Source organism: Aythya ferina, assembly GCF_964211825.1.
Source record: "Aythya ferina genome assembly, chromosome: 7".
Classification (NCBI taxonomy): Eukaryota; Metazoa; Chordata; class Aves; order Anseriformes; family Anatidae; genus Aythya; species Aythya ferina.
This window is the reverse complement of record NC_140302.1, coordinates 23,772,004-23,792,253: the sequence shown is the minus strand read 5'-3', so window position 1 is coordinate 23,792,253 and position 20,250 is coordinate 23,772,004. Positions and strand designations below refer to the sequence as shown.

At 53.6% G+C, this 20,250-nt stretch overlaps 2 protein-coding genes and 2 long non-coding RNA genes across 7 annotated transcripts in view; 2 read left to right on the top strand and 2 right to left on the bottom strand.

Annotated features, from left to right (window-relative positions):
* The window catches only part of KCNIP2 (potassium voltage-gated channel interacting protein 2), a 29,110-nt gene extending 26,804 nt beyond the window's left edge, over nt 1-2,306 (bottom strand). Inside the window, exon 1 of one of the 2 annotated variants that reach the window (XM_084526659.1) lies at nt 2,047-2,306. In XM_084526659.1, the coding sequence (XP_084382785.1) occupies nt 2,047-2,119 (73 nt within the window). In that variant the 5' untranslated portion in view covers nt 2,120-2,306. The remainder of the gene's footprint in view (nt 1-2,046) is intronic. The other variant, XM_084526656.1, reaches the window with a different exon arrangement.
* LOC311440161 lies at nt 110-8,205 on the top strand. The gene is made up of 2 exons (XR_014695234.1): nt 110-1,399; nt 5,660-8,205. It is a non-coding gene; the product is annotated as an uncharacterized lncRNA (long non-coding RNA).
* The window catches only part of ARMH3 (armadillo like helical domain containing 3), a 119,461-nt gene continuing 105,981 nt past the window's right edge, over nt 6,771-20,250 (bottom strand). For all 3 annotated transcript variants that reach the window (XM_084526626.1, XM_084526627.1, XM_084526631.1), the window contains 2 exons: nt 14,519-14,635; nt 6,771-9,134 (listed from right to left, as the gene is read on the bottom strand). In XM_084526626.1, coding sequence (XP_084382752.1) covers nt 9,042-9,134; nt 14,519-14,635 — 210 coding nt within the window. In that variant the 3' untranslated portion in view covers nt 6,771-9,041. The remainder of the gene's footprint in view (nt 9,135-14,518; nt 14,636-20,250) is intronic.
* On the top strand, nt 14,652-19,901 carry LOC311440159. The gene is made up of 2 exons (XR_014695232.1): nt 14,652-16,617; nt 17,476-19,901. It is a non-coding gene; the product is annotated as an uncharacterized lncRNA (long non-coding RNA).

Sequence of the window (20,250 nt, the reverse complement as noted above, 5' to 3'; positions counted from 1 at the left end):
CCCGTGCTGCCACCGGCACCGGGCACGGCGATGCTGTGGGTGCAGCCGGGTTGCCAGCAGCTCTTGAGATCTAAAATAAAAATCCCCGTGAGCCGCTGGGGGTTCCTGCAGCTGGGGGGCCCTTCTTGCCTTTATCCCCTCTCCTGTTTGTGTGTCTAGCCCTTCTGTATTTGTGTGTAAACGGGGACCTTGTCGCCCTCGCCCCTGTTTTGGGGGGGGTTGGGGACCAGCTGCCGGCCCCGTCTGCAGCAGCAGCAGGCGCTGGAGCTGCCGTGGGGACATCTCGTGTCAGGTCTGACATCAAAATCATCTCTCGGTTCACAGCTCGCATTGCAGATGTCCCCGGACCCTGCTGGAGCTGGGGGCTGCAGGAAAACCCCAGAGCGCTCATTCTGGTCCCCAAACGGGGCTGAGACACCAAACACCAGGGGGACACTGAGCCCACGCTGGGGCTGCCACCTCCACCCTGGGGCTTTGCTACAGCCCCAGGGGCTCCTCCCTGCATCCCTGGGGGGAACCAGAAAGCCCAGGCCAGGGTAGCAGGCGGGGGCTCGAGCTATTAAACCCTGCCCAAAGCTCAGGCTGCGTCCCCTCTCCTGCCTGCATCACTTCTACGCTCTTTCTAGGAGAAAAACAACTTTTCTCTCCAGGCAGGGACAGCCTCGGCACGTCCAGCCAGCACCAAAAAGCCACCGCAGGGGGACCGGACAGCGATGGCACGTGGGTGGCGTGTGCCTTCCCCATGCCTCGCTGTGAAATGGGACGGCTGCTTCCAGCCCTGCTCCCCGGCAGCCCCGCAGCAGCGGGCACGGCTCTCCCCTGCCCAGGTCCCTGCTGCACGCCTCGCTCGGAGGCAAACCCGGGCGGAAAAAGGTCTCGGAGAGACTGGAATTTATTTTTAACCCTGGGTTTGATTTAAGCCCATATGGGCATTTTAAAGTTACCGGAGAAACCGAAAGTTGTGTGTGGGTTCCAAGTTCCTACACAGCTCAAAAATATCCTTCCCTGCAGCACGCTCGTGCAGGCAGCGAGCGGCAGCTCCCATGCGCGGAGCTGCTGGGAAAAGCGGCGTGGGGGTCCTGCCCTGCTGCCACTGCCTCCTTGAAGCTCCAAAGCAAAGCCTGAAACCCGCAGCAGACCACGGCCAGAAAAGCACCCCGGGGATGGGGATCTCCCTGTGTGCACACCCGCTGCCTGCGGCACGAGGGCACCCGACTGCGCCGGCCACGGAGAGGCTGGGCTCCACCGTGGGCCCCGAAAGCAAAGGGGGAAGCTGCTGCCCCATTTCCCAGCTGCTGGCACCCTACGAGGGGATGGGGCTCGGCCGGATCCGTGGAGAGCACGTGGGGAAGGAGGGGAGCCACGAATCCAGCCCGGCTACCGGACAGCAGGGCACGAGGTGCGAGGCAGGGAGGTTGCGGTGCCGCGTGGGAAGCGGGGCAATTCCTTGCTGGGGGCAGAGGGTGAGGGGGGGGGACGCTGTAGGGTTGTGGATGGGTCATATCTGGCCTCTCCCTGCCCCACAGCCAGCCCAGCTCGGGTGCTCTGCCCCAGCGGGAGGCTGTGATCGTCCCCGGGGAGCACCGGGTGCCTGGTGGAGGAGAGAGCGGGCTGCGGAGCTGCTGGGGGATTTTCTGGGTTGGGGACACCTCTGTCCCTATGGGACCCTACTGCTGGGGTACTGCTGTGGGGTCTGGAGCATTTTGGAGAGGGCCCAGCACCAAACCCTGCTGTCCCGGGCGGCGATGCGGGCTTGGGGGCAGCCAAAAGGGCTCCAAGCACCCCAGCGAGCCATGGGGACGAACCCTTTCCCTCCGCAGGGCCACGACCCTCCCTTGGGGCACCCAGCACGGGGGCTGCCCCCCTGCTCCAGCACGGGGGTCACCACCACCCTCCACCCCCCGGGGCGAGGCGTGCGGCGAAGCGGGGCGGGCAGGGGCCGGGGCTGGAAGCGCGCTGGGAACGGGGGCTGGGGGCAAGGGGGGAAACCCGGGGTGGTCGTGGTCCCCGAGCGGCTGCTGCACCTTCCCCGGGGGCTGCACTCACCCGTCAGCTGGTCGTAGGAGCCGTCCAGGTCCCGGGAGTCGGACAGGCTCTCCTTCCTGCTTTTGCTCCGCATCTTCTTGGCCGGGGTCGGGGGGATCCGCGACGGGGCGCACGGGCTCCGCCGCCGGGCAGGGGGTGGGGGACACCCCCCCGGAGCCGCCGCCGCCGCCTCCGCCGCCTCCCCCCGCCCCGCCGCTCCCGGCGGCTGCGGGAAGGGGCCAGCGGAGCCGGGAGCTCGGCACGGCTCGGCACGGCTCGCAGGAGCGCGCCGCCGCCGCCGCCGGGGCTGGGCACGGCCGCCCCCTCCCTCCCGTCCTTCCCCGCCTCCTCCCGGGAGCCGCCGGCCCGGCCCCGCCGCCGCGGGGAAACTGAGGCACGGCCCGGGGAGGTGGGGAGGGGTATGGGGGGTGGAGGGGGGTGAGGGGGGTGATTGGGGTCGCGTCTCGGCCGGTGAGATGTGCCCTGGGGGGTGCGGGGGTGGGAGAGGCGCCAGGGGATAAATCGGCTGTCCGGGGGATCTGGGGATGGTCGGGGGGCTGCGTGGGGATGGGGATGGGAAAGGGGATGGGGAAGGGGACAGGAGATGGGGAAGGGAATGGGGCTGGAGAAGGGGATTGGGAATGGGACAGGGATGGAGAAGGGGACCAGGAGGGATGGGGATGGAAAAAGGGATGGGGATGGAGACGGGGACCGGGATGGAAAAGGCGCAGGGCAGCAGGAGGAGCGCAGGCCCCCACACCCTGCTGCAGGGAGGTGAGGACACCCCAAACCCTACTTTTTGGGACCCCCAAGGTGATCTTCACCCCTTCTTCAAAAAGACAAAGCCCAGACTGGAGAGGCTGCTGGATGCGGGAGAAGCTGGGCTGGGAGCTGGCCAGAGGCAGAGGGGCCGTGCAGCGGCCAAGACACCACAAAGGCGCAACGAGGGCGTCCCAAAACCCTCCTGTTTGCACCCAAAGGAGGGAGCAGCCCCCCTGTGCCGCCCCCATCCCCAGCACGAGTTTCCCACACACGATCACAGCAGGGTTCCCCCTTCCAGCCCCGCAGAAGGGGGTGCAGCAGCAGCACGGGGGGGGCAGGTGCCTTACAGGGGCTCGGTGCTGCCAGGAGCGGGGCTCACAGCCCCACGGCCACATCTGGTGCTGGGCGCCGGCGGTGCCACTGCTGTCCCCGGTGATCTGCTGCCATCTGCGACCAAGGGGGACTGGGGGGGACACAGAGTGTGCTGCAAGTCCCCACGGCACCGTGCCACGGGGCCTGGGTGTGTTTTGGGGGCTGCCAGCATTTGGCATCCTTCATCCCGAGGAGGAAGCACGGGGAGATGGAGGGGAGCAGGGGCTGGGGGCAAGCAGGGCACCCCGTTCCATCCCATCCCATCCCATCCCATCCCATCCCATCCCATCCCATCCCATCCCATCCCATCCCATCCCATCCCATCCCACCCCATCCCTGCTGGCCCCCGGGAGCTGCAGGGCAGGAAGGGAACCCGGAGCAGCGAGGAGGGAGGGCCGGCGCTCACGCGGCGGCGTGTTGTCAGCGTGCTTTGGTGTCAAGCCATGAAAGAAGCCGCCTCAGCGAGGCAGCGATGCTTAGCAACTGCCTGGGTCTAAAAATAAGAGCCATTTAGCGAAGAAAACGCAGCGGAGAAATGCTCGGAGAAGGGCTGGGGAAACACGTTCCCTCCCCACCGCCCAGCCACGGAGCTGGCGTGCAGCAGCCTGGCTGGAGAGAAGGAAGCTCCTGGGACAGCCCTGCCGCTGCCCCTCTGCTCAGCCCAGCTGGGGCAGGACCCCGACCATCTCAGGGACCCCCTGGGGACCCCCACACCACTGGGTTCATCCATCCTCACCTGCTGCTCCCTGCTCCATCACATCCCCAGCCGCATCCACCAGCAGCCCCCAGGAACCGGCCGTGTCCCAGGGAGGTGTCGGGGTGGGGAGGGCTGTGGGGGCTCACCTGGGCAACCCCACCTCGCCTCCAGCACCCTCGGGTTCGTCCCACTGAGGCCGTGCCAGGCCCTGCGGAGCTGCACGGGGAAGTTTTCACCTTCTGGTCCGTGGGGAGGTGAAGGTGGCTATTTTTATCCCTGTTAAGTGCTCCTGCAGGCGAGCGTGAGATGCTTTGCCAGGCTGGGGAGAGGGGGGAAAGGCTCGGTGGGTAGCACGGGGTGGGATGGGGAGCAGGGATCCGTGGGTTCAGGAGGGGAGCAGCCTCCGGGGGTCCTGCAGGAGCTGCCCGTGCAGCACAAAGGGCAGGGGATTTAAAGGATGAGTGTGTGTATGGCAGGAGCTGGCAGCACCCAGCCCCTCGCAGCCCAGGCCGGTGCAGGGGGCCATGGAAAGACGTAATTTAACACTTCGTTAGGTAACCACAAGGCAGCGATCCGCCCTCCCAGCCTTGGCATCGCCTAATTGCGCATCTCCAGTCCTATTAATTCTACGGGAAAAGCAGGGAGCAGGACTGGGAGTCTGAGCCTAGCTTTAGGAAATTTTAAACATGTAATTGCTGAGTGCTCTAAATCATGGGGATTTATCCCCTGTTAACAGTATTTTAAAGCCGTGGCCATCGATAGCCATCCTCGGGCCGTGCTCCCAGCATGTGCCATCAATCTTATTTCGGCTGTGGTCACCTCTGGGCTGTGGCTTACGCTCAGCAGCGAGGGGCAGCTCTGCTCCCCTGCCAGGAGCTCCTTCAGCCAGCTTTGCCTCCTGCACAAGTCCCCCCGGGGAATTACCGAGGACACGGCTGGAGCAGAGGAAACTCGCAGCCCCGCGAAGGTGCCCGGCTCCATGGGGAGCACCTCCCGCTGCTGCGAGACTTGGATCCGGGGGGAATTTCAGCTGCGGATCTCGAGGATAAACAGACGCCTGCAAGCTGCTGGGGGAGCCTCGCAGGCAGGAATGCTGCAGGAGAAAGGGAGCCTCAGCTGTAACGTGCAAACCAGCAGGTGTGAGAAATCTGGGCACGGGGGAGGGAGGAAGGGGTGTGCACACTCTGCGCCCTCAGCTGCCCTGCCCAGGCTGCCAGCAAGGGTCTGGCCCTGCTGCTGGGTGGGCTGTGAGGGCTCTGTGCCCACCCTGAGTGTGTTTTTTTCCTGCCACTTCTGCGTGGCAGATGCAAAATCTGAGCGAAGACTGTTTTAGAGAGCAGGGCTTGGACTGGAGCATCCCCTAACTCGGTAGGGTCTTGAGTTTAGGAGCCCTCCAGCACCACAGAGCCTTTCAGCAGGGCACAGCCACGGGTCACCAGAGCGCCCTCGCCCCCACACACCACCACGAAGGCCCTGGATGAACCCTGGAGCCAGGGGGCTGTAGTTAATTAGTCACTAATTGCTTCAGAGAGGAAACAAGCATGGACCCAACCTGTAGGAGGGTGACCTGGGGTCCCTGGGACTCGCACATGGCAGGGAAAGGGGTGAGAGCTCATCTGGCACAGCGGAGCTGGAGGAGAGCCCAGCCCTGGGGGTGTCCAGCACCCCGCAGCCTCCCCATCCCCTCCGTGCCCTCGTGGGACTCCCGGGAGCTCCCAGCCTCCGGCAGCAGGGCTGGGAGCTGCGCTGCAGCGAGCGGCGAGCCTGGCTCATTTAATCTTTTCAATTGAATTCAATTTCCAGCCACATGATTCAATTAGCCCTGGAGGGACGGCACGGCAGAGCAGAGGCCGCAGAGCGGGGCCCGGCCCGGGCTCCAGCAGCCAAGTTGGGTGAGAGGAGCACGGCGAGGAGCCCCAGGGGTGCTCCCGCAAGGCCAGGACCTGGTGCTCGTCCCTGTGCCTGCCAAAGGTAGCCTAAAGATGCTTTAAGAAGAGAAGTGAAGCAAGTGTGCAGTGATTCTCCCCATCCCAATTACTTGGGGTCATCCACGGGCTTGCCCCGTGTCCTCGTGAGCTCCCCCGCACCATGCCCTGACCAGCACAAAGGGCTCCAACAACCCACCACGGACTGGGGATGCTGGCACCCTGAGAGCTGCCTCTCTCTCACTTTGGATGAAAAACGGGGCTTTTAAGAGCTAGGAAAGAGGAGCTGGTCCCCAAAAATCACAGTGGCACTTGCAAATCAATTTTTAATAACTCCCTCCAAAGTTGAGCCCAAACTCAATTTTTCTCCTGCAGAATTTGGTCATTATTTTGTAAAATATTTGTCTCCCTGCAGCGGCTGCCTAATTTAAAGGCAGGAATCTGCTTTCTCCCCCCCGCTCCCCAAGCCTCAGAAACAGCTCTTCCAATAATAGACTGGGTTATGAATTAGACATAATAAAACACCCGCAAACTGCTCAGATCAGATCCAGGGAAGTTTGGGGTCACGCTCCACGTCCTGAGGCTGAGTGCTGGAGTTAAACGACTCTCTACTCAGCTCAAGCCGGCCTCAAAAGACAAGCGGTATTACGCTGATTACCAAAACACGCAAATCTGTTGCAAAACCTGTGAGGAGGAGTTTGCTGGCTCCAGCAGCAGGGAGAGCATCACACTGTGCACAGGTCGGTCCCCGCGTTCCTCCCTCACACCCGCAGGCTCTCAGCCTTATGTTTGCCTTAACGGCAGCAAGAGGGGCTTGGAGGAGGCTGATGAGTGCTGGCTGCTGGCTGCCAGACACCTGCAGCCTGGAACGAGGAGGAGGCACTGCTGAGAGGCACCACAAGCAGCCACCGTGTCACCAAATGGGGCCAGGGCCACCCCCGTAACTCCCCGACTCTCCCCTCGGTGAAGGACAGACGCTGCACACGCTGGCCAGGCAGGGCTCTGCTATTTATTGAGCTCTAGATCTGTATGTACATCCATTTACAGCGCTTGGTTTGGTGACAGTGTGACAAGAGGACGTGCGTGACAGCCTGCCCCCGGCTCAGCACACCCGAGGAGCTGCTCCCAGTCACAGCCAGGGTGTGCCAGTTCGTCCCAGTAAGGGAGCACCGTGGGGAGATGAGTCCTTGGGCAGCTGAGCCCAGAGTGAAAAGCTGAGAATCCCAGAGGTGAAAAGCTGAGAATCCCAAAGGCTGCAGAGGCAGAGCCAGGCTCATCCCCGGCTCTCAGTCTCCCGTCTAGTCTCAGTCTAGACAGGATCAGAGAAAAGGAGGCACGGGACTCCGAGTCCTACCTCGAGCTGGTCGACTCGATATTCCAACAGCGGCGATGCTGGGGCTGTACTGGAGGAACTGGAGCCCCCTTGGGGAGGAAGTTTACCCCTTGGAGAGGAGCTGGTCTAAGCAAGAGCTTCTCAAACACACTACAGACTACAGTGCCACGTGCTGCAACTATTCCTACTCGTTTGTCGCTGGAGAAACAGCCACCTCCCACACGCCTGGACCTGTTCTTGAGCAGTGACTTCACGGAGCCTGCTTCTCCCAGGCACCATCCCTCTGACACGCACTCACCTGGCAGGAAAGCACAGAAACGTCTGCCTTAGCTGATAAAAGCCAAATGATCCGTGCTGGGGAAAAACGTCCTCTGCTGGGAGAAGCCAGTGCTCCCAAGGAAAATATGTTTTTCCTCTGGTTCTGCAAGCAGCGGGTGGCCAAGGACACAGCTTTCATTTTCCCATGCTCATGGCAGGTAAAGATGAAACATTGAACTAATTAGCACGTGTTAGCATGAACAAACATTGCCTAAAACTGGCAGAGAATGAGCAGGACACCACTCACACTACTCTGACCTATGATGCTAGGAGCAGGACTAGGCACTTTTTTTTTTTTTTTTTTACGTTTTCTAGGAAAAAAAGTGGATCTGGGATGTCAATAACTTCTTTAGTTCAACCCACCAAGTCAGGCCACATCCTACCATACACTGTCAGGAGCTGAAAACGCATGAGCAGGGAGAAGGTGTTTGTGCTGCATGTTCCTGAGTTGGCAGCCTGACACAGCACCCAGAGCGGGCTCCAGCTGACACGGGCACCTCTGAAACGCTTGCTCTTGAGCAGAAAGGTCTCCCTGTGACCCCAGGGCATCATCCTGGAGTTCTTCCTTAGCAATTTTGTGGTGAGTCGCTTAGTGAAGATGGATGGACAAGCTAGAAAGTGAAGTAACTACTCCTCTTTTTAACTGCAGTACCTGCAAGCTACACACGAGGGAAAAACTGGGGACTTTTTAGCTCATGAACATCACCAGGCACTTGCAAACGTGCAAGGCAGACATTCCTGTGAGGAAGAGGAAGATTGTCACAATGCAGTCTCTGATGGGCAACAAGGGGAGCGTGTGTGGGTGGGAGCCAGCCTGTCCTCTGCCCCATGGAAGTGAAATATGTCAAGGTTTCCCTCAACCTTAGGAACAGCAGAGATGAGATGAGCAAGGGTGCACCAACCAGAGGTGTTCTCCTGTTGCAGATGGCTCACTTCGATGACCCTTGCATACTGGCTCAGGCTGGACCAACAAGCTGGACTGGTAAGCTGAAAATTTTATCCTTCTCCAGTAATTTGATGGCTTGGTTCAAACACTGACATCTGAAACCAGCAGCAATCAGGGTATACTCTCTTAGGAATCTGTTTTATATCCTCCCAAAACTCCCGGTGGGATGGCAATGGATTTGACCTACGGGGTGGAGGGAGGGCTGATCCAGGCTGCTCAAAAAGCACAGCCCTTGCCTGGGGTCAGAGCTCTCCAGTGGAACAGACAACAGCCTCAACCCAGAACTGCCTCACACAGCTGGACTGATTTTATTACTTTGGTTGTGAGCTCTCCCCACCTCTGCTACGAAGGTTTCCAGTGCATCTTCCCTGAGGCTGCGGAGGGAATCTCCCACTGCTACGTGACAGAAACAGCTGCCCACCCCCGTGGCACCTTACAGAATTGCTTCCTCCTCCTCCTCCGCACGCCGATCACCTCTCTCAGCCACAGTCCCGTTGAAACACATGCCTTTGGGATCAAACACACAGCAGCAAGGCTCTCCCCTGGAAGAAATGCAGTCCGTTCTGCAGGTGAAAGGCGAGGGGCGATCAGCCGCGGATCCGCGGTGTCCCCGCGAGACAGGCCCATCTCCGGTCAGCCCTGCGCAGCTGCCGCTCCCCTGCTTCAGGAGATGGTGGAGAATTCCTTCAGCAGGAGCTCCTGGCTCAGCGTGTTGAAAGCAAGGTTCTTCCTCACGTTGATGCTGATGGACCGCACCTGACAGAGACAAAACAAGATGGTTTAGCCGAGGGACTCGTCTCAGCTCCCCGTGGGTACAGCAACGCTGACACTGCCGACCTCTGTGCTCAGCACGAACTGTTCTGCGTGCTGGTACAGCTCTGAGAAGTTCTCTACTGAGTTTCCACCTCGGCAAGAAATCCCTGAGGATCAGCTGCTTTCTGGGATGACAAGAGGGTTTAAAGCAATGTCCCAGGAAGGAGAGTAAATTCAAAATAAGAAAGAGATGGGAGAGGATGCTCTGCTTGGATGCATGAGCTAACAAGACCTGAGGTAGTCCCTGTTCTTGGGCAAAGCAGAGGGAAAGCAAGCACTTCCAGGCTGCAGCTGGAAGAGCATTTTCTGTGAGTGCCAGCCAGCATTGCCCTGGATGGCTGCAGTGCCATGGCCTGTCCTGCTCCAGAACCCACAGAGCCAAAGATGGGGAGTCAAGGGAAGGAGAGAGGACATGCTACTGTGCTGTAAACACAAATTACAGCCCAAGCTGGCAGAAAACCGTGAGTTTGGAGCCAGCTGTCCCTATTCTGTGCTGAGTGCCCTACCCTCAACGTTGGATCACTGGCTGTCACTGAAGAAGCATCTTTATCCCTTAATGATGTCCGACTCATGGTCACCCACACAGCCTGCGAGGGAGAGGTGGGCAGACCCATGGTAGAGCAGCTTTCCTCCTCGCTGTGTGCCTGCAGACATGCTGGCCGAACGTGCCAGCCCCAGCCTGGGCTCAGTCTCAACTGCACTCAGCAATGAGAAAACAGAGTCAAACATCATCTGTGGCAGCAGTGACAGGGAGCAAACTGACACAAGCTCATCCAAACAACGGGATTACAGCTCCCAGAGACCCGGAGCCTGTGATAATATGGTTGTTGATGACCTGGTTGGTGTTTTGTGCTTTTTAAAAGCAGTGGGGGATGAATTAAATAAAAGTAGAATGAGGAATCCAAACACTCGGGGCTGGAAGAGAAGTTGGCTGTGTTTATACTGTAGAGGGTCCCACCTGCTGTCCTGGAGGGAAGGGCAGAAAGCTCCCCCAAAGGCTGAACGTGTTAAAGAGTGGGAAACAAATCAAAACATGGAATGTTAAAAGGGAAAGCTGTGAAATGAACCCCAATAAAACTCATTGCACTGATCCTAGCAACATGAGCAAGCTATGAAAGGTGTCTGGACTTAAAGATGGCTTATTTAAGATCTAGGTCACCAGAAAACAGGTCTGCACTGGGCGGTCTCCCCACCAGGAACCAGGAGCCCTGCTCATAGGACCTGGTCACACTCAATTTGTACAAGCATACAGGTCTGTAGGATGGAGGAGGCAGCAGTCTCTGCAAGCCCAGAAAGGGAAGCTGGAGTGACAAACGATGAGAGCACAAGGCTTAGCAGAAAGTGTAGCTATGGGGCAGAGCACAAGAAATTAAACCTGTTTAATTTGCAAAGAGGAGGTTTAGGGGGAATAGAGCAAACACTCGCCAGTATGTAAAATGAGGTCAGGAAGAGAACAGTGAGTAATATTTCTCTGACTCCCCGGGGATGGGGCAAGAAACGCTCAGCTTAATTTAAGGCAAAAGATACACACCAGAAAAGAGGAAATTCTTTTAACCCTGCGGGTTGGGAAGCAATGAAACAGATTAGCTTGGGCCAGCGTGGAGCTTTTTTCACTTAAAGATAGCTCTAGGTTTCAAGAGGAGCTTACTCACAAACTTTGGTCAAGAGCAGTGTAGGTGGACTTCGATCTGCTTGAAGACAAGTTTGGGAAAGTGGGCATAATGACACACAAGATGACCCTGACATTTCTGTACATCTCTGCCCAGCTTTTTTTTTTCTCCAGGATAGCAAGCAGCTCTGAGCTGACCAGCTCAAAAGGTAAGAATAGCTCAAATGAGAGTTAAATTGAGTTATCCTCAGCACAGGGAGCTGGAGCTCATTTCTCTTTTGGGGTTGGAAGAGCAGACAGTGACACGGGGAGGTGTCTGCCTGCAGAAGGAGAAACTTCAGATGCTTCCCACAGTCTGGCTGAGCTGCTCCATTTGCGAGGCTACACCCCAGGAGTCCTCCCAGCTCTTGGTACAGCAGGCAGCTCGGGCACAGCTGCCTGCATGGAAGCTACCAGAACTCTTCAGAGAGGCTTGTACAAGCCTCAGAAAGTAAACCCAGAGTTGAACATTTATCCTGCAAGGAAATAAAGGCAGAACGTGTCCTCTCTTCTGTACAGAGCATGCTGAAGAGCTTTTAAATTTGTTTTCTCCCCATGAGCAGCTTGGATCACATTTATCCCATAGGCTTCAAAAGAAACTGGAAATGCACGAAGTGCATCACCTGGAGAACAAGGAGCAAAGGAAAGGATGAATGAATCGGGGGCATTAACTATGGGAGTAAAACATCATTCAGTTCTAGTTTTGTGTCATTATAGCTCGACTTGCGTAACGCTGTACAGATACTCCTATTTTGTAGCAAGCCTCACCAATTAAACCGGTTTCCAATCAACGAGCAGCTCTTAAGAGATTTGTACAATGGGAGGAGGTTTACACTGACTACTATATCTAATTAAAAGTCAAATTAGTGTAATTTCCCCTGCAGAAATCGATCCCTAATCAGACTATTTTGAGACTCCGCTGAAACCTAGCTGCAGACAGAGCCTTTTGGAAAGATGCTGAATCTCTTTCCACATATTTCTTCACATCCACACCATTCATTCTATCAAAGCACCACGGACCTCAAATGACATTCTCAGGGTTTCAAAGAAACTGAAAAAAAAGTGTTAGAAAACTTCCTAACTTCCTTCCTTTGGGTCCTCTCAAAGGCAGCACTACAGGCCAGAAAGCCCAATTGATAAAAACACTCTGCACATCACCTTCCAGCACACTGTGGCTGCGGTATTGCAGGTCTTTGAAAGCTTCTTTGAAAAGGGAATGGGAGAAGAAAGCGAGATTTTTCTTTGGGATTAGCAAGAAAGAGCAGCACAGAGGCAGAGCCAGAGAAGTGAAGCAGTGCATTAGCAAAGGACGTCAAAGGGGTGAGAACAAGATTGCTAAGCATAAAGGAGCCAGGAGAATGGCTTGGGGAAGTTTCTGCTCACCCATTTAATGGGAGCAAAGAGAGATGAAAAGAAGGCTGAAAAGGAAAATGGCTCCTGCATGTCATTCCCTACCGAGAAGGATTTGCTTTAAGGCAATCCCACAGGATAGAGGCAGGGATTAGAAAACCAGGCAGAATCTGGAAAGAATTGTTCACAAACAGATCCTGTTCAGGAAGACGGGACGGGACCAGGATGAGTTTGGAAACCATAAAGGAAACCTCTAGCTCCCCATCAGCCCTGCTCCTTTGGCAGAGCTCCTGAAACAGTTTCACTCTTCCCCCTCCACAAAATCCTGCAACTCTCAGCAGTTGAGTACAATGCTCTGGGTACGGGGACATTATCCCACATCAGACCAGCAGCAGAAGCTGAAGTAAAGACGCAGATGCCTAGCAAAAAGGGAGCCTATTACCTACTTTGAAGGGAACATGGAGAAGGACAGGGCAGACCGGGGCCTTTTTGATGAGCTGTTAGAACAATTAATGAAGCCATCAGTTTCTGTGCACCTAGAGGAAAACCAGCGTTGAGGTCAGGAGGCTGGCTGGGTCTGCTGAAGACAAATCATAACAGATCAGGTTGGTTTCCCGCTGTGTTGAGGGAACAGCTAAATGGGATGCAGGGGATTTTCTGTAGCTGTGAGTAAAAAAAAGCATTTAATAGGGTCCCAATTCTCAGGGCATCTCGAGAAGCGTGGATTAGACAGATTCACAACTGGGTCAATCAGCACGTTTAGACAGTAATTATTAGGGCTTTCATACGCTCTTGAGGACAAGGTCCCAGGGGTACCTGGACCGGCGATTTTCAGAAGGCAGGACTGGATTATGATGCCAAATTGATTCTTAAATCATGAAATTTGGAGGAATCACAGGTATTGGAAAAGAAAAGAGGCTATAAATAAAGTATTTTTAGATGAATTGTTTGTAGCTGTGATAATCTTAGGACCGAGAACGTCATTTTAATCAATTGGCATGATCAGCCTGAGTTTCTGCCAGGCCAAATGGAAAATGGGGCATGCAGGAAGCGAATCAGTCATGCGGCCACGAGGCTGGGGAAGGAGAAGCTGGCTGAGGGCAGGAGCCCATGGGACAGAACAGATGACAGCAGAAACACGAATGTGTCTTATTTCTGGAGTACAATAGTGGAAGAAGCCTGTGTCACAGGGAGGCTACCATCAAATTTCTTTGTGTGTATTCCAGATACGGTATCAAATAGCAGGGCAGGAGACAAGAAGAGGCACAAAGGTGCCAAGAAAAACATGAAGTGGTCAGAAATGATTTTTGCCCATATCCTACCCAATGGTAGCACTGCAATGACCTAAAAAACATTAAAAGGTTAAAAAGTATGCTGTGGAAGGAACCAAAAGCAATTCAGGCATGCCTGCTCCGGAGCAGAGTAGACAGAAGGAGGCGTAACCTTCCCAAACTCATCCAGGCTCGTGATGGAGTGGGCAGGCATCAGTTACTCATCAATCAGCAAGGACAGAGCTAGAAGAGAGAATAGGTTCTCAAACTGGTAAAAAAAGCTGCCAGTCAGAGGTCTCTCCTTTTGTTGAACACCGAGGTTGATTCAACAGCGAGGAAAATGCAGGCTCTCCTCCGAGATACCAGCCACTACAGAAACACTGTCTCCCTGGTGATGCAGCTGTTGGACAAGAAATTGCCTGACCCAACAGCTATACTGCAGCTCTCTGGAGCAGGGCGAGCAAACTGGCTTGCTGAAGAACACAACTACCAACCCACACTATATGGGCACGGGTTTGTCTTTGCTGCATTATTTTTTTGTGTTTCTTCCTACCATTAGTCCTTTCCTTTGGCAGGAGGGGACGTTTCTAGAGAATGCCTTTGCTTTCTTTGCCTGGGGACCCTATGTTGTGAATGACAGAGGAAAGCAATGTGCAATGACCAGCATCGCATCCTGCTCAGCCCCATAGTTTGTGGCCTCACTAACAACAGTGAAAAGACTAATTTGCTCTGTGTGATAAGGTGGGAGCAAGCAGCTTTTCCACCATGCACACTTACCAGCACAAAGCACGGCAGAAGGAAGGGACAGAGACTATTTACTGACCTGAGCAGTCTGGCAGTTCCTCCCCAGCCATGCACTGCAGGGCAGGAAGCTACAAGGGAGGTTTCAGACCAGACGAGACATGCAGCGTCTGTTCAGGTTCTATTCCTGCCCCAGCTTTGGAGGCAGTCCAGTGGAGTACCTAGGCTGCTCAGCTACACTCCGCATGTCGCTGCCCAGGCCGTAAACAAAAGCTTTGGAGCAGGGCTGGTGATTCTGCAGTGTCAAGGCAGCTTACCAGCTCTTTGAAGAAGGCAGCCTCCTTATGCTGCTCCGAGTAGCGCTCGTACTGATCCAGCCCATCCTGCAGTTTCAGGGTCAGCGTGTCATAGTTGGACCGTACCACTTCCAAAACCTGCCAGAGACAGAAGAGGAATCAGCATCCACAATTAGCTTAGCATTGGAGGAACAAGGCTGTGACAGAGCACAGCTCTGGCACCTGTTTTTGCTACATGCACAGCTTTAACAGCCAATATTTGGTACATGAATAACAACATGGAGGTGGGCACGAAAACATTCCTAATGCCAGTGAGGAACTGTCCTGGAATTTACAGAATTTCTCCATTCATAAGAACAGTGGATGAGCCCAGAACTATGACAGCAGCAGTTGCCCAAACACAATTACGTCACCAGGAGAGGCAGACATGATCTCATTAAATTAAGCAGCTAATTACTGTGCGTACACCCACATGTAACACTGTAGACACTATATAAACATAGGTTTGCCTGACCCTTAGGTCACAACAATGCTAATTTTGCCAGCACACCACCCTCCTGGCTTGTTAATTACAATTAGGAAAAAAAAAAAAAAAACTGCTTAAATGTCAGCTTCTACAGCTGCTCAGGTCAGCCTCCATACAGAGCACTGCACTTCTCTCCTAATAGGAACAAACTTCTGATAGACACTAAGGTAAGACCAAGCCAGTTACAGACTCTGGCATTAGAAATAAATAGAGACACAAATCCAGGTCTCCCTGCCCAGGAGATGCTCTCTTATTGTCTGTCTGCGCTGCAATCAAAGCACTCCAGCTTCCATTAACGCCTTACTCTGCTCCCAGCACTGGGCTCTACTTGTAAATTCACAGTTACGTCTCTCTGTCCTATTGAACTATTCATTTTCCTAACTAGGGAGCACCAAGAGGGACTCCCACGCTGCTTTATAGCTTCAGAGCACTGCATGGACAAATTCATTCCTCAAAGCATTCGTACGATGGTAAGTGACAATAATCTCCCTACCAGGAACCATATAGCTCGGTACTCCTGGGCAAAACATATGCTTGAAACAATTCTCTTAAACACGTGAACCTCTTTCCTAGGCTGTTACCGCTTGATCTCAGAGCTAAACAGAAGCACAGGAAGAACAACAACGTCACAAGTTTGCATTGCAGTAGCTTACACTCATGAAAAGCCTCGGCCAGGAGCGCGAGATAGGGCATAAGGTGCAAAAGAAGAGTCCCTGTCCCAGGAGAGATCCTAAGAAAAGCATTGCAGAGGATGCCAGACAGCAAACAGCGATGAGGGCAATAAGGAACTATCCTCCTCTTGTCCTCCCAACAATATAAGCTCTACCCTCAATTGTCTTTTTAGGCAGCTGGCAGCTCCTGCCCTGTACAGGACTGAATCGTGTCCTTCCATCTCTTACTCTAGGAATCCCAGGCTCGCTTGGAATCCCTTCAGATGCTTTTCCATGTTTTATTTCCTCAAAAATTTGCTGTTAGCAGTTGTACACAAATGGGCACTCATGCAAACACCTCGAAGCAGGCTAATGCCAGGGTCCCACTAGGACAGAAATAAAGGGCATCACCCAAACGAGGACTGGGCATAAAAAAGGGTCCCAGAAGTGGTTCCCTGGTGAGATAGTGCCACGGTAGCCTCTTCGTGCAGCTCAGCTGTCCTCTGGCATTGCAGAGGCAAGCTAGGGATAGGAATCAGTATTTTGCAAGGTTATTTAAGAACAGCCTGTCAGTGTCCTGCTGCTGCAAGAGCACGCAGCCTCCTCTCCGGGAGGACTCATTTCCTAATTCTGTTTGTCAGCTCCGCTGGCAGAGAGGAATAACTCCCTGCAGTAACAGCCATCTCCACACTCAGCCTGGCCCTCTTCTTCCTGCCTGCAGAACTTGTGAGAAGCAGCGCAGAGCCAAGAGCAACGATGGAAGAAAGAAGGCTGGGTACGGGAATAATTTACTCTGGGGTGCAAGTATCCTCTGGAGATGGAGACTGATAGCACAACACACCTTCTGGCAGCTTGCGTGGATCAGAGGGCTGTCCTCCTGTCAGCCCGAGGGAGCCAAATTGACCAAGATTAGTAAAATGCAGGGGAGAAACCCTGTGTGAAAGGTGAGGAGTACAACGGGCTTCTCCAGCAATAATTTAGGGCTTTTACACCCAACTCTGCATGCGTCCCCTACCAACACACACCCCGTGCTCCCCGTGCCCCTACACTCAGGGTCACCCCTGAGGGCAGCGGTGAGCTCTGTAAGCAGCACCCTGTAAACCAGCCCTCCTGTGCCACCTCCAAGAGGCAGCTAACAGCCCCGTTTGGTGCTCTAGGAGGAGGACAGGGAAGGGAAAAGGAGCCCCAAAGTTGCTGCTGTGCTACCCACTCCTTACCGTGATCTCTGTAAACTTGAGATCAGCTTATCCCTTTAGCTGCATATATTCGCTGGCTTCCACTCCTCATCTCTTTTAATTATGAAATAAAACTTAAAAAGAAAGGGTGAGTTAAAAATAAACAGCTTTTCTTCACTGCCTAATAATTTCCCTTTCTTGCTGCTGCTGAAAAAAAAATGCTACGTGGGATCTGAGATAAACCCACTCACAGATCATTTCACTTCATATTCCATAATGGATAGGAACTGTTACCGAGATTAGGACCTGCCATCCCTGAGACAATTTCATCTGCTCTTTAAGATGCAGCCGTGAGACAGAGGGGAGGTTAAAGAGCAGCAGAAGGTATTAAGAGCATCTAACATGAAGGTTTGAAAGGCATCAGCTTTCTATCCAGATGACAAATACGCACATCCTCCATGTAACACAATATTCTCATCCTTTGCCCTTTTTACACCTTCTTTGACTTCTGCTCAGGAAAACTACTGCAAGGATGCTCTTGTACGTTAAATGCACAAGAGCTTTATCTGTCAGATAAAAAAGACCTGGGAGAATTTAACTTTGAGACTGAAGCATTTCTTTTTCCAGATCCTGTCCAAGCTGGTTTCCCCAGAAGTCTCCCATGGAAGACCAGAAAACATCATTCCCAAGACAGTGAAGTACAAGGAACTGAAAAAAGAAGTGGCTTTTGGCTGGACTCTTCTAGGTGAATCTTAAGTGAACATGCAGTTTTAAAATCTCACAAGCAGCTGACAGAACACCACCTCAAGTGTCAGGCAAGCAGAAAGGAAAATGGACTGTAGGTGACTTCCAAGGAGCTTCTCAGCAAGCAACAGGGAAGATAAGACATGACATCCCTCAGATAGCAACGATGAACATACAGGGCAATTTTTTTATTTTTATTTTTAAATGCTTAACGGCATCTTTACAAAGAAAAAAAAAAAAAAAAGCAGTCACAAGCTAAATCTTCTTTTAGGACTGATCCCTCTAAGATAACCTACAAAAAAGCAATACGACAGAAGTGAGCAACTCAGATACGGTGCAAAGAAAGATAAATGAAGGCTGCTGAATTCCTTTCCTGCAGTTACCTGTATCAGCCCCAGAGGCTGCGTTCTCTCATTTACTCCAATGCAACAAACCAGAAGTCAGTGGAGCTGCACCGTTGTAATTTAAAGATAATTTGCCATCAGATTAACCCAGTGCCCCACAACTCACTCACTGGCTGCTTTACAGAAGTTCCAGACGACAGCTAGCAATTCAGGCCCCCATGTACGTGTACGTGCCCCCAAACCCAGCCTTGCAGGAGCTGCTCTGAACAGGCAGTGCTTTCTGCAGCACTCAGAGGATTTCAGCATCCTCCTGCATCTGTACCTGCCACGTCCCGTCACTCCCCTTCCCAGCGACTGTCACCAACAACCTGTAACAAGAGGCACCCCCCTGGGTAACACAGCAGGAATCTTGGGGCTGGCTTCCATTGGAGGGGGTGATACAAGGCTCAGCTGTCTGCGGGATCCCGCCCATGCCATATGGCTGCACCCACAGGAACAGGATGATTTATTTTACAGAGTTGGTGGTGGATGCAGCAAAGTAAGGAGCCAGCTTACTGCTTCTTTGCAATCTAGACGGACAGCTCCCGAAGAATCAGAGCATCCTGGCCATGAGCACTGGAACCCATTTCCCCCCACACCAGTTGCCCCTGCCCTGAAATTTTCCATTTTCTAAACAGACCATGCTCTGCTCTACCATTACCTGCACACAGACCCCTTCCTTACTGCACCAGGGCTGTTCCTCTGACTGATCCTCAGCAAGAACCGACCTGCTGCACCATCCCAGAGGAGACCAGACCTGGAATAGCTTTTCCTGGGGAAAGCACTGGATGGTGCACAGCAGTATGTGACCAGGAGAACACAGCCCCATTTACCAGCAAAGCCAGAGAGAGAATTGCACTAGCAGTGGAATCTAATGGGCAGCACACAGAGCTGGGGCCCTTCTCTCTAGCAGGCACAGCACACTTCACTCATCAGTAACTTTTTAACCCGCAGAATCTTTCCTCACCCACAGCTGTACCGACTTCACAATACAACATCAGAGAACGCCACCAATTTGTGCCGCCCAGCAACAAACCTGGCAGCGTGTTGGTTCTGGGAAGCACGTACACGTAATGAGAGAAAAACAGGAAAAGCAGAAGCAAGAAGAAAGCAAGGTCTCTGCACAGTCTTGCTAATCAGAGCAGGAGAGGGTAAGAATGCAATCAGTCAGCAGTGCCAGCACCTCGCTAGAGGCTCTCCAGCCTGCAAGATGGTCATTAGCTCCCATGGCACAAAAGCAGCTGGAAAAGAACCAACTGATTGATCTTGCATTAAGCAAAAGGCCAAAAAAATCCCAGGTTAAAACACTCTCCCCCCACATCCATGCTCCAAGCCTTGTGGCTTACAAGGATGGGGCTTGGGGAGGCTCTCTGGATCAGTCTAGCAAGTCCTCACAGGACAGAAAAGCTGTGTGTGTCCCAGCTGTCCCATGCTGGAGGATGGAGCAGCCAGTCTATGGGATGGATATGTGCTGGCAATCCCAATGCTACTGCATGGACACACACAAACGTGTCTCCTGTCTTCTCTAGGATGTTCTGGGCACTCCAGCACCTGAGGGAATTATGGCAATCCCACCTCCAAACCTTGGGCAACGACCAAAAATACCACGAGCAAACCAGCAGTTTGTCCCTTCAGCTCGCAGGAAGGAGGCTGTAAGGAAGAGACATTAGGGTTTTCTTATTCCAGAAGAAGGAATAGGAATGTGTATTTTATGCTAGAGTCCTCAAAGTGGTTTGCTCACTCCAGGTTTAGTACAAATCTTCCCCCCCTACTAATCTACACAAGCAACTCATGGTCCCTGAGTGTTTTTCCTGGTGAATTCAACTGCATAGCAACATTCCTCACTGTAATGAAACGGCTGCTGCCACCTGGACTACAAAGAGGCTATTGCCTCTCCATAATAAAGTGCCAGATAATTGACATAAATTTTACAGTAGTATCTTCTAATTAATATGGAAAATGATTTATTTTTTTTTTGTTCCAAATGGCATCACACTTCTCACAGAGCAACTGAGAAGTTGCTGATGCAGGCTGAAATCTCTGCTGGAATTAATCCCCAGAAGCGCCAAAGACAGAGCACATAACTAAATAATTAGAAGTTAAGTAAAAACACACACACACAGCTGCCGCATTTCCCACCAGACTCTGCCCACACCCCTGCCACAATCATCTCCTTCTCCCCTTCCTCCTGCACTGTCTGCAGGAGCCAGGCTCACAGGGAGGATCCCCAAGAGGATGCACAGAGGTGTGCTGGAAGCAGCTCCCAGCACCCATG